We start from the raw sequence: 14309 nt of genomic DNA on the forward strand, positions 1-14309 counted from the left end.
ACAAAAGACATGAATACACTGTCCTGGGGTAAAAGCCAGGATATGACTATTAAATAATGAGGCCAAATTTCTATGTGGCTCATAAATAATAAATTCACCTGGAAAATTTTTATAGGCCTTAAATTTATGTTCATAGGAAAAAGGGAAAAAATATTAATCATTTTTATTGGTTCAGTGACAATTCTACAAACAAAGCCTAGAAATGTACTCACTCTTTCTAACCACTAATAATTTTAAGACTCCTTTATTTTCTTTCCTAGAGCAAAGAGATTTAAGTGCAAAAAGCAGGGCTCCCTATCACTTATTTATGATTACTGTATAATATCCACAGTTACTTTTAATACTTGATTACAAAAACTGAAAATGCTCTAAAACATGGTACCTTCAAGAGTCCATTACTTCAACATTACTATAACTTTCTTAGACAATGAAAATAATGTGTATCTGTTACACGTTTCTTCAACTACCCACCAAAAATAGAACATCCTGTTCAATTCATCAAAGATTAAAGTACCTACACAACTTAACAGGGCATTGCAGCTTGTTTTTTGCCCCTAGAACCCGACTCCAGAATACCACTGCTCTGTCCCAGAGGGGAATGAGGTGGTCTCCTGGTGCAATGAGACCAGATGCTGTTCTGGCAGGGGGCAGGGGGCTTTGGGCAGGTCAACCACCTATTTGAATGTCAAATGCTTCCATCCATGAACAAAATGAAGGCTTCTCAGTACAAAAAATGTAAAACGTCTGAAGTATACAGCTAACCTAGTCTTAACCTACTACTTATTTACTTATTAAATAGACAAGTATGGAACGAAAGAATTTTGATAGTTTATAAAACCCCAGTTGCATTCTTAAGTTAGAATGAAGTAATCCAAAATAGAAACACGTTCCATCATTCCATCCCAGCCAAGAAGAAAAAGAAACACTAATTCTTTAAAAAAGTTCACTATCACATCATCATCAGCATAGTTCTCTTTAAAAACACTTCAACAGGTACCTATTTGGTGAGCAGTTTTGATCTTAACCCTAAGTTCTTTATACTACTTTTGGGGAAAGAAGGATAAAGGGGGTCAGAAGAAAGAGGGGCAAGCTTTACAATCAGAAAAGCTGGGAGCCAAGTCCCAGCCTTTGTCCTTCCCTCCGCACCCAGGGAACAAAGGTTTCTGTCTCAGAATGCTGAATGAATCCAAGCAAGTGCCTATACCATACTCAGTGTGCTGCCCGGCACAAGCCGTTAAAAAAAAATACCAGTTCACTTCAATCACTGTGTGCTTTCCCAGCCAGGAGATCTTCTTTATCACTTTAAATTAATTCTAATATCCAGTGAAATTTAGAAAGGAAAATACTAGAGACAGTACAAAGCTTACTGGAGCTCATCTGTAAAACTAGGTTTACCTTCCTCTATACCAGGTGTTCTCAACGCAGGTGGTATCACCCTCCACAGGGATGTAAAGTGGATGTTGGAGGTAGAAGAAAAAACTTTACCACTTTTATGTATAAAGCATGAAGATACACATGTAAGTATATTAATAAAGAGATTTTAAATTTCCATAGGGGTGTTTAGGAAAAAAAGCCCTCAAAGTTTTCTTAGGAAGGTGATAATGAAAGTAAGTTTGAGAAACACTGCTATATTTTACAAGGACATAGTGGAACCATTCTCAAAATCACTGATATATTTTAATTAAAATAAATCAAAATTTAATCAATTTCTAACTGATCCGAAGACCTTTTCTTCAAGGACTTGTACCAATATAAAAAAAAAAAAAGAAAAGTACTACTTGTGACCTTTATCTATAGAAAAGCTGAGTGAGGAAAACAATCCAAATTAGAAAGTTGAAATCTAAGCTCAAGACCATATAATTTAAGTTAGATGTTATCTAAAGATAATGCCAGATGAGGAAACTTAACATTCCCCCAAACTTGGACCATCAGTTTCTCTCTCAGCAAGAGAGAGAAGGTAGTTTTCTTAAGGAACATAAAAAGCAGAAGATAAGCAAGAGAGAATATGTGGAGGTAGCGGACACATAACTCCGCTGTCCAAACACAGCTGAACATGGCCTAACCAATGCACGGAGAGCCCCTGGCAACCCTGAGCAAGCTTGTGGTGAATCTGCCAGTCAGGGAGGACCAGGAGAAAGTGCCACCGGCTACCTGAAATGGAAAAGGCCAGTACCCTGCTGTAAGGCCTGCAGCATTTAACTGGCCTCTGAGAAGCAACTGGAACAATAGGTCACACAGTCCACAGAGACCTCTCTCCCTTCCGTTGTTCTTTTTTCAGTCTGGTCAAGCGCAGCACACTTGCTGTATTGTATTGTGCTCCCCTCAGCTGAAAAGTGGTAGAACTGCTGAGCCTCAGAGGGCCTTGATTTGTCATTGGAGTAAGCTTGCTTTGCTCTTCTCTTGCCAGAGCAAGGACTCCCTGGGAGCAAGGGATCTGGCCTCCCTTGTGGCCCTAGCTCAGATGGTGCCCGAACACCTGCCCCCCAGATGTGGTACACCCTGCTTATTCAGCACTGACCCGTTTCAGTGGCTCCTGCCTCCCCAATTTGTTGATGGGCAGAGACGAGGCTTTTACTGGCTATTCTAGGCAAGGCCAGGTTTTTGCCTAGCTTTTATGCTCACATCTCCAGGAGTACAGTGCAAACTATACGAAGGGTGCTCCAAAATATCTGCTGACTGGCTGCCTGCGCCCAACAGGCATGAGGCCCAGCATCTTCCTGTCCTCCCAGAAATATGCCACAATTACCAACCACAAACATTCTGGTCATAAGACTAAAAGTCTGCCTGCTCTGCTGATCTGCTAAAAACAAACTTTAGAAAGGAGAAAAGCGATCAAGAGCCATCCATCCATCCTTTAAGCTCCAATCAAATCAGCTTTCTCAATAAGCCCACTTCAAGCTGATGTTTAAAACTGTTAATATTTTTTAAAGTTCCATAAGGTGAGAATCAAAGATCTGGGGTTGGGGGGAGGCTCCGATCCCTGCGATCTGACTAACAGTATACTCCTGAGCAAGAAGTGTCAGCATCCCCAAGCTGGAATTCTTCATTCACAGACATGAGGGGGCAGCCTCTTCCTTAAGGTCCCATTAAACTAAGGGGTTTTCAAGCATGAGGGTACATCAGAACCTCCTGAAGGGCTTGCTAAACCCTGATCACTGGGTCCCAAACTCAGAATTTATGATGCAATCGTCTAGGATGGAACCTGAGACACTAAGTTTCTAACAAGTTCCTAGGTGCTGCTGCTAGTCCAGAAACCACACTTGGAGAATCTACTTTGATCCCATCACGTGACAGAAGGCCAAGTGGAAGAAGGACCACTGGACCACCCTGAAGACTGGACTAGATGCAGCTCTCCCGCTCAGTGCTGACAAACTGCAGTGAAATATCATTCCACAGAGCACCAGGTCTTCTGTGATATAAAACACCACGTGTTAAGCTTGCATCTCTTCTCTCTGCATCACAAGGAGAAATGTTTAGCCCTATTTTGCCCAAAGCAGTAACAAACACAAATGGCACAGACCCTGCATGGCATACTTGGATATAAGTCAGTCTGCCACCTAGATGGTCTAGACTAAGCTCTTTTGCATTGTTTACCAAAATTCACACCTTTTATATATTTTTGATTTGTGAACCATTGTGACTTACACATTCAAAAATTGATCAGGAGTAAAAGCAAATTCCACAAATGAATCAAAACAGAAACTGAACCTAGCTACATATCAAATTAATAAACTATACAGAGAAAAGAATTATTTCAACTTCTGAACACAGCACAATGCAAATCCTTAATGACATATTCCAAGGACAAAAGGAACTTTAGAAAAACCATAACCTTCCATCCATTACCACTGTTAAGTGGCAATATTTGTTAATAGAATTCCAAAATGAGTTTATGCTGAGAGAGAAAGCAAATAAGTAAACATATTATTTTTTTATGAACCTAGATTTTACAGTATAGGAGAAAAGAGAAACGAAATAAAACGACACAAGATTAAAGAAATTAAGAAAAAACTGATGTTTGAAAAGTAGATTTCTATGTTCAGTCTACTGAAAAGGCCTAGAAGCAATAACATATCAGCAGTACTGGGCACACTTAGCATCCAGATATTGGTTTCTAAGTATATTTTCCACCAAAACGAACTAAGGCACCTCAGAGGAAGAGAATTCACATTCTGGCATTTGCATTTCAAACATCTACTTGTGCCAGAAAACAAGGAAATGGTCAAAACTAATGGGGTCACAGGGCTACAGAAGTCTGTCTGAATGAGCACCTGTAGGGGAAATGGAAATTACTGTGGCCAAGATCCTCACCTGACCCTAATCTACTTGCCCACTGCATACATGCAACACTGGCAGGCACAGGCCTGCACACGTGTTGGCAGTTCTTGATATTATTGACTGTGTTGCTATATGAAGACCTCTGCTGGATGGAGAGGCACAGCTGGAGGAGGTGTAAGGAGCAGACCAATTGCAGACTGGCCAGATGTGGACCGACTGCAGCACTGACTTGCTGCTGTAAGAGTAAAGCCTGCTATAAATCCATTTACCTCTCAAGTTCAGCTGTTTTTTCCATCTGAGTCCAGAGTGAACTTGCCCAGAGCAGAAGGCCTCTGGCTAGACAGTACCCATGGCCAAATGTAGCAATTTGACTTAATAATAACTGCAGCTTTAACTGATGGAAACACTTTAATAAATAAAACTGCCTATTTCTACTGCAATACCCAGAAGAGGACAGAAGAAAGCGTGAGAGTAGATAAGAAAGGAAACTCTTCTTTATGACTGTTTTAACTAACAAATACAGAATACAGAATCTGAAAATCATTTCACAATAATAACTCAGACAATAGTCATCAAATGAATGCCAAAACCGTTACTTAAAAAGTGGTTGGTGAAGAGGATATTCACAGGGTGCCAGAGCATATCCCCGGAGATTACTTCCAAAGCACAAAGCTAATAATGCACCTCCACAGAACAGAGCGTTGACAGTCACCTCCTCAACCAAGTAATCAAACTTGGCTTCACCAACAGTGAGACAACGAGAATGAATGTGCCCCTTGATGTGACTCAATAGGAAGTACCTAACACCACGAATAAGGTGTTTTTGCCAAAAAATACATGCTTTCAACCTAATTTCCAGTTTACAGGAAATACAGGAGGGAGGAGCAAGTTTAAAAACACAACATGAAGAAGTGATCAGACAAATACAGAATGTGGAGTACCTTACAAAACAACTGGCTGAACTCTTCCAAAAGTCAAACTCTTAAAAAAAAAACTGGAGGGGCAAAGAGGGTTCAAGGGAACTGACTTAGATTAAAAGTGAGTTAAAAGATAACCAAATGTAATGTTTAAACCTTGATTGGGCTGTGATTTGAAATAATGGTTATAAAAACATTTCTGGCACAACTGAGGACATTTGCATGTAGACTGAACATTAGGTGAAATTCTGGAACCATTAATTATCTTAGGTAGTACTATGGTTATATAAAGACTGTTCTAAAGACGCATGCTGAGTATTCACAAGTGAAGAGTAGTCATGGTGGTGCCACAAAGACACATACAACACACACACCACAAAACGTCAGGCTGTTGAATCTAAGCTAAGGGGAGAGAGTGTTCATTCTTTCACCAGTTCTGTAATTACGAACATTTTCATAATAAAAGTTTGGGGGAAATTATTAAAATGAAACACAAAATTCAGTCTTCAGAGACAAATCTTACTCAGAGTTCATGGACTCCAGTTTGAGAATTACTGACCTAGCTAATTCATCTTTTTATCTTCCAGTGTCAACTCAAGATAATGGAATACTTCCAAAAGGCAAGAAACTTACCAGTCCCTTATGCATGACAGCAATAATACAAGTTTGACATTACAATACAAGGATTGAAATGAAGAGGCTATCAAGAATTCAAACCCAATTCAAGTGTCCCTCAAAACTCATCAATGTCTGTCTCTGTCTCACTCACACACACTCACACTCACACTCACACACACGCACACACACACACACACAAATATGGGTGCATGTCAACCGAGGGAAATCTAAATTAGCTCTGTGGACTAGATGAGTGCCACTTTCCAGTGGCCCGCCTGGTTCAATGCCATGTGGGTGCAAAGTATAATGGTACGGCCTCATTTGCTATAAGCCAGCAGTGGAGTCCAGGTCAAATCCTCAGCATGTAAAAGCAATCATTTGCCTTGCTTTGTTCTGTGCATGACTTCAGTCATACTGAGACAGGGACCGTGGGTGTAGCCAGAGTAGGGTGAGGGCCTCCGGAAAAAAGTAAGGCAGGATATTTGCAGTCAGAGCAATGTAACTACATGCAAGAAAACTCCCTACTAAAACTCTGTGTTAAACATTAAGTGCTAAGAGTCATTCTTCAGTGAGATCAGTTGGTGAACCCCAGATAAAGAAGAGTAGCACATGTTTATTTCATGTCAATCATTTATAATCATGTATAAGATTCTCTTTAACATGCTAAAAGGCCCAGACCTACGAGCTGTCTTTCCTCCTTCAGATCTGATGAGGTGATTTTGCAAACTGGGCAAACTAATTTAGCATGCAGGCCCAGCCAGAACACAGTAAAAGGCAAGAAGGGTTCCACCTTAAAGATAAGATTGCACTTAACTTACTCTTTAGCAAACAATGCCTCAGCCCACCTTGGGGGCTGAGCAGGTGGCCCTGTTTCATATGCCCCCAGACCAAGAGGCTGGTATCTCAGGGAGGAATGAACAGAGCAGGAGGTTCCTTGTATCAAGCTAATTGTAAATATACTAGGACCACTTAATAAGTCCACACCCCTAAGCTTTTTTCATGTTCTCGAAAAATCCTCATCTGCCCATAAAACCCCCTAGACAAGGCACCACCCCATACTCTTGTCCCCTCCTGGCGTGAGCCGGGAGCTCCGTCCTTTCACCTTATCTCTAAATAAAAGCCTGTACCTTGCTCTCCTACCTTGAGTGTTTGTGAAGCTCATTCTTCAGCTTCGTGAACAAGAACCCTGGCATCAACACTGTACTACAGATATTTAAGACATCATTGCTAGCAAGAACTGGGTGGAGGGCACATGGGATCTCCCTAAACACTTTTCTGCCAATTACTGTGAATCTGTAATTATTTCAAAAATAAAACATATTATAGATCTCATGTCCTGGTTATGTCCAGTTTGAACATATCTTAACCTGCTCCTTAAACCCTTCCCACAACCAGTAAGATAAACAACAAACTTTCTTTAAAAAGACCCCTTCAAGATTCTAAAGACAGTCAAATCTTAAAATTGTTACAGTCCAAGAAGAAATATAACAAGATCTGTATGTCTCTTCCGAATAAATGCCTCTATTCCAGACCCCTTAGTCTCCTACACAGACCCCCTCTGTCACTTCACTCCAGGGTGAAATGTGAATTCAGCTGGCTTTGCTTTCCAGGATCACATAATCAAGTAAAGCAGGTGAAGTGGAGTCAGTGCAGCCAGTCTAGAATACATTCATTCAGGACTGCCAACAGTTGACAGCCGGGGAGAAGAGCAGCCAGGCATTTACCTTCCCACACCTGCTGCTCTTCTGGCCTTCTGAGCCTGGGGTATAACTCATAGCCTGGTAATTGTCCCTCAACTTCTCCTAATGAAGAGGCTCAAGAGGCAGGCAGGTCGGTCTGTGTGATTTTTCCCAGAAATAAAAACACTCACACCTTTCTGCTCTCAGACAAAACTGAGCATGTCAGAAACCATGCAGAATTCTACTCTCATCAACAGAACCGCTCCGACAGCCTCTTCTGCTGGAGCTGAAGCTAGAAACACCAGCTCCAAGTTCTCCCTCACTCCAGCCTGCTCCCTCATGCTCCCAAGTCCCACCCAGGCTGATGCCTTCAATTTTACAAGAGTGAGAGGCCCTTGGTACAGGGGCAGACAAAGGCATGTCTTCCAGGGTGCCAGCTGCACTACATCCTCTATGCATAATCAATACTTGCTCTGAGTACTCTGCACAGAGGTCACTCTGTATAGAGGTCACTGTATCAAACCAGCACAGAAGAAACATTGAAGGCCAATATGGTAAATGGCTGATTTGGTTTGTATTTGTTCTAAAGACTCACAATCTGGTTTTCATTATATCTGAACACATGGGTTTTGCATCATTATTTTTAAAGGAGACCTGGAAAATGAGATTTTCCAACATGTCCTGATTTTTCAGACAAGGAAATACCTTTTGTATAAACTGAACAAAAGGAGAATATAAAAGCATCTATTGCACACAGGTATGTATTTTACAGCTATGCTCACAAAGATGATAAAAAGGAAACACTGCGAAGTACCAACAATGGTTATTTTAAGGGGTGGAAATAAAAGGATTTACTTTTTAAAATAGTTTTCTATATTTTACAGTTTTCTTGGTTAACAGTGATCATGTGTTGAATACTTTACTCAGAGCCAGGCTCAGCTGAAGAGGACCTCTGTAGAGAAGACAAACCTCACAGATTCCACCTGAGATGTGAAAGGGGGCATAGGCTGGCTGGCCACAACAGCTGTGTAAGCCAGGGGTGCACTGGCTGAAGGGAGAGAGAAGCTCCACTCTCAGGACTTCCAAAGGCTTCATTAAATTCCGAAAGACTCCATCTAACACAGCGCCCCCAAGTCTGCTAGTGACCAAGTCAGGCAGTGTGGTAATACACGTCCAGGAAGGCAGGCTTCTGCTACAGCACTTCCCAGTTCCCAGCGCAGCACCAGCAACTGGCAGGGTGTGAATGAGGCTTGGAGGCTCACCGCACTCAGGATGGGTGGAAAATAACTCGACCACTGTATTTAAATTACAGTAAGTTAGAAGGTACTGCTTCTTCACCACTCCTTAGAATAATCTTAAAAATAGTATTTGACTGGAAAGCATCCAACTTCTCAGTGATTTGTACACGAAGATAGGATCACTCTAATGCAACAGAATACTCTGTATCACAGTAAGCAATCTTTTAGACATCCAAGCCAAGCAATGGTGCTTTTTCATTATCAAGTCCCTATTACCCCCTTTGACAGAGAAAAGAGCAGTCAGCTCATAAAGTATCACATCTTCCAATATTTGTATAAAGCATTATCAGCTGTCCTGTGATCCAGAGACAAAAATGTTTTCTAATTCCAAAAAGTGTGCACACTGCAGATAACAACCATGCTATTAGAGCCCAAGAGGAGAACAGGGCTGAGGAGATCTCTCTTGATTACATCATCACTGTTAACCAGTAGGTCCCTCAACAGACACAGATTTGAGGAGATTATATGACTTGATTTAAAGATACCCCAAATCCCCACGGCTACTGATTAACTCTAGAATCAGTGATATGTGGTGGTAAATCTTATTCATAATTAGTCAATTTAGAAGCAATCATGAAAGCACAAAGTAAAATTGCAGATAAAAGTAACTTAAGTAACTTAAGATATTCATTATAATCGACTTTTAAAAATTCAATATGGACTCACGCACATTATGTACATGCACACACACAGGCACATACAAACTTACTTTTTGTCTGAGTTAATCTCTCTTCTTTCCCATCCAAAATTACACAGTAAATCCTCATGTGACCACTTCAAGAACTATTTTCTGCTACTAAATTTTGCCAACAATCTGCTCAGTATTCTAGCAGATGTTTCTGTTTTCAAACCTCTGGGAACTTGGCTAAATCTGTTTTCTTTCCCCATGTTAAAAATAAAAGAAATGACCCAAATGTGGCCTAATACCCTAGAGAAGATTTTCCCTACCCACACCCCTCAGTCTCCCTATTCATGTGACCCCACGATCCTTTCTAGAATCTTCTCTTCCATTAGAGATGTTTCCAATTATGATCTATTATGTTGCCAAGGATGACATCACTCAGATGTGGTTTGGGTTTTTTCTGTTTTTTTGGTTTTTTTTCTGTTTTGTTTTTTTTTTTTTAAGAAAATGCTACTGATTCTTAGTTACTTGGGGTCCCATCTGCAACAATTTAAGCCAACTAGTCTGCTAGATCTTCTGAACCCAAGTCACAGGAGGGCAATTTGTTCAAGATCAATTCTCCAAACAGAATACTCTCATGTTGGGGGATGGAGAGAAGGGGGGATCCTTGTCTTTATCTAACAATTTCTTTAAAAACATTTCTGACACAAAGTTACCTCGGTGACATCCATAACTTTGATGGCTGCCAGCTGACCTGTTTTAACATGTCGGCCCTGAAAAACAGAGAAAAGAAATATAATTGGCACCACTGTTTTGCACAGTCATTTTAACAGCTGAAATTTCAACAAATCTTCTCTTCAGTACTTTTTCCCAAAAGTGATGATAAAATGGTCCCCCCCTGCTCTCCAACGAAACAATACAGTTTGTAATACCAATGAACTACACTTAATAAACAAAACTAGAACAAATGAAATTTGATAAAGTGTCAATTCCCTCTTTCCTTACTGGGCTTCATTTATATATCATTACTCTCAATCCAATTAACTTAAATGTTTTCTTCTTTATGTCAAGGAGACCATTCTTTCTTTTTTAACATTCTACATGAATGAAGTGACCAAAAAACTACCAAAAAAACCTCTAGATATTATAAAAAATGGACAGTAGTCATTTTTCCCATGTACTTCCAATACCCATTACTTGATTTTACAAGTTATACTAAGAGTCTTCTTTGAAACTTTATTATTGCAGTCCCAGTGTAGGGAAGCTTAAGAATATTTATCCAGAATAAAGAGAATGTAGAAAGAGATTGGGGTGACACAAAAGAGTTTTCTTACAGCTGTATTACAATTCCTGACCTATGGCCTAAAATCTTTCATCCACTTATATCAGCAGGTGTTCTCAAACAAATGTGACATCATTCTCCTCTCACCCAGATGAGGTGCACTGTGTTTATTACTGTCAGTCTTGTTCCTCTCCACTGACTATGCAATGCTCTGCTGATAATCACTCAGGCGAGTAACAAAGAGCTACCCACGTATCCTGAGCATGATCTGTGCTGTGGAAAACGGTCCTTCTGCAACCAATGTAAAACAGAAAGGACATCCCCCTATTTTCCGAGAGTCTGTCTATTCTGTGGTCTCGTGAGTTATTAACTTTAAAACTTAAAACCTGAGGAAAGCTCTCTGTTTATTCTGGAAAGCTTACATAGGAACTGAAGTTACAACTTAAGACAATTACACGAAAAAGCATTGTATTACAATTATATCTCAATTATACATGGTCATGGAGGAATGGAGTCCAGCAGGTTCATGGGCAGGAACCATAAAACTTAACATACACAGGAGACCAGGACAAACTGAATCCACAGGCCAAGACCCTCACCCAACTCTCCCCTACCTGCAGGCACCACCTTCCTCTGCTGTTCCCAGCGTGAGCTACCCTCCCTATCTTCAAACATGCTGCCATGTGATGTGGGCACCATCTCCAACACCACACACACCAGTGGTCCACTCTAAGGCTCTGCCTCTGAGGTGGGCAGGGCTGTCCCACACTGGTTCATGTACCAAGGAACTCTGCCTACCTCCCCTTGCAGCCTTGCCCCAGATGCCATTCCGTAAGTGTGCCTCCACAGACCCCAATGCCACCTCAGCACCCCATTATCACACAGTCTTTAACATCACTGCATAGCCCTGTAGAATGTCTGGCACTCTTCCTGCATTCACAGGAGGGTGGCCCCCAATCCTGGATGAAATGTTATCCTGTCTATATGTTACCATACAGCATACAATGATCTAAGAAACCATTTGACAACTATAGATGCTCCATCTCAGAGATGCACAGGGTGAATATAACTGACAGAAAAGTCATAATTCAGAACATTGTCTGGGTTTACATATTCCTGATTTTTACTGCCATTTTTTACTACCTCTCTATCCAAGAGTCGGTACCTTTCAACACTGTCCCCTCAGAATCACTCATTTAAGTTTCCAGGTATGTGTGTTAAAGACTTTTTTTTTTTTGCTTTGTGTCCCACAGCCCTGTGCTAAGCACTCACATGTGGGAAACAGAGCTGTCCCTCCTGGCCTGGGTGTGGCAGGATCCTGCTGCTACGGGACCACAATACAGATCCCGGGCTCCAGATTCAAGACTGCATCCACACCTGGTCTCCTCTCGTGACAGAGGCCCGGGCATGGAATGGTGCCTCAGCCTCCTGCTTTAAGAGGGGCAGGATGGGTGCCCAGTTTGTATGTTTAGTAAGAAGGACACCAGAGGGGCAAAGGACAGTGCATGACATCTGGCCAAGGGCAGCCTTGACAGGAGGATTCCACTGGCCATTGTTTCCTTCAACTGGTAATAGAAAATAATATATTGGCAAATTATCGAGCAACTCCCATGACTATGACTGGTAAGACAATCAATCGTGAAGCCAAACTATGATTTCTTTGAATCCAAGAACAGAGTAGAACTTAAGAAGACAGAGTATTAAGGAATCCTCCATACCTTCCATGTAACAAACACAAAAGATCATCTCCTTAGCACCCACCCAGTCAGCCCTCAAACCTGAAAACACACACCTGTTACCTTTCCTGTGGTAGGATTCCTTCCAAATTTCTGAAGCTAATTTCTTGCTGACAGAACCACGCAGGGAGAGAATTGTACCAGGAGTTGCCCCGCTTTCCCTCTTTTCAAGAGGTTAGCAGTGTTGTGCTGGGAATGTGTTGGTAAGATATGGGGTAGCATAGGTCTTCTGAGTTCCGATATGGTAATACTTAAAATCCATAGGGAACAAGAAAAGCCATAGATCTACAAAAAAACCTCTCGCGATGTTTGTGCACTAGCAGTAACTTCTTTTTTCCCCCTCTATGCCTGAACTCAAGGCCACAAGTGTATTCACAAGACTTGGCAGTTTGATGGCGGCATAAAAGCTGAGTCATGAATTCACTCAGTATTTGCTCTATATAAAACATGAGTTTCCCTTACTGAAGGAATAGGGAATCAGGACCTAACAACTAACCGGTTACTTCTGTGTCAGAGGACAGACTACGCAAAAGCAGCAGTCTTCATCAACACATACTACACCTTCCAATATTGGGTCCATTTTAAATTTAAATTTAAATCAGAAAATATCTTAGCATTCTGCTTCCCTCCTTTCTAAGAAACAAGACAACGTTCTGGGAGAAATGAATCTAGGATTCAGGCAGCTACCTTTACCTATCATTCCTCTGTTACTGAGATAGGGACCATGGATGTAGTCAGAGTAGGGTGAGGGCCTCCGGAGGGGGCAGGGCAGGATATTTGCAGTCAGAGCAATGTAACTACATGCAAGAAAACCCCCTGCTAAAACTCTATGTTAAACATTAAGCTCTAGAATCATTCTTCAGTGAGATCAGATAATGTTCCCCAGATAAAGAGGAGTAGCACGTTTTATTATGCTAATCATTTGTAACCAGTGTAAGATTCACTTTAACATACTAAAATGCCCAGGCCTATGTGCTGTCTTTCCTCCTTCAGATCTGACGAGGTGATTTTGCAAACTGGGCAACTTACTTAGCATGCACCAGCTGTAAACAACATAGTAAAGGCAGGAAGTACTCCATCTTAAAGATAAGATTGCATTTTAACACCCAGGACATTCCAGAGGCAGGATTCTTTAAAAAATAGACAATACCTCGGCCCACCTTGGGGGCTGGGCAGGCAGCCTTTTGATATGCTCCCAGACCAAGGCGCCAGTGTCCCAGAAAGAAATCAAGGCAGGAAATTTCTTATGTTAAGTTAATTTTTAATATTCAGAGACCACTTAACAAGTCCACACCCCTATCTCAAAAAATCCTCAACTGCCTATAAAACTCCCTAGACAATGCATCACTAGAGACTCTCTTGTCCCCTGCTGGCGTGAGCCAGGAGCTCTGTCCTTTCACTTAATCTCTAAATAAAAGCCTGTACCTTGCTCTCCTACCTTGACTGTTTGTGAAGCTCATTCTTCAGCTCCGCAAACAAGAACCCCGGCATCACTACCACCTCATGACTGTATTTTCTTGAGAAAATTCCTTAACTTCCACAAACTTCCTAGCATCACTGTAGGATCCCATGTGTTATGGTACCTTAAGTCCTCTCTAGAATAAGGGAGGCAATAAATAAAGCAGAGAGTACATAAGGCCCGCCATCCTATCTGGCATGTGGTGGGCCCTCAGGTAAGTCTGCCTTTCCCCACTCCCACCACAGACCCATGCTGATTTCCTGACCCCTTTTCTCCCTGAGCCTGCAACCACCTCAAACCTCGTCAGTTTAGGTCTACTTCTCATTTTCAAAAGGCAGGACCAAAAAGAGGAATGTAGCAATATGCTAAAGTAATGTATTTCTCTAGTTAGTGAGGAGGAGGAGAAAAAATCTCTAAATA

At 41.4% G+C, this 14309-nt stretch overlaps 1 protein-coding gene across 44 annotated transcripts in view; it reads right to left on the bottom strand.

Moving 5' to 3' along the window:
• Positions 1-14309, bottom strand: part of MAP4K4 (mitogen-activated protein kinase kinase kinase kinase 4) — a 191019-nt gene that overhangs the window by 90927 nt on the left and 85783 nt on the right. For 43 of the 44 annotated variants that reach the window (XM_073239453.1, XM_073239351.1, XM_037019969.2 and 40 more), the window contains exon 3: positions 10129-10185. The exons of the other annotated variant lie outside the window; for it this stretch is intronic. In XM_073239453.1, the coding sequence (XP_073095554.1) occupies positions 10129-10185 (57 nt within the window). The remainder of the gene's footprint in view (positions 1-10128; positions 10186-14309) is intronic. 44 annotated transcript variants of the gene reach the window in all.

The sequence above is a fragment of the Manis javanica genome, chromosome 1 (genome assembly GCF_040802235.1).
Source record: "Manis javanica isolate MJ-LG chromosome 1, MJ_LKY, whole genome shotgun sequence".
Classification (NCBI taxonomy): Eukaryota; Metazoa; Chordata; class Mammalia; order Pholidota; family Manidae; genus Manis; species Manis javanica.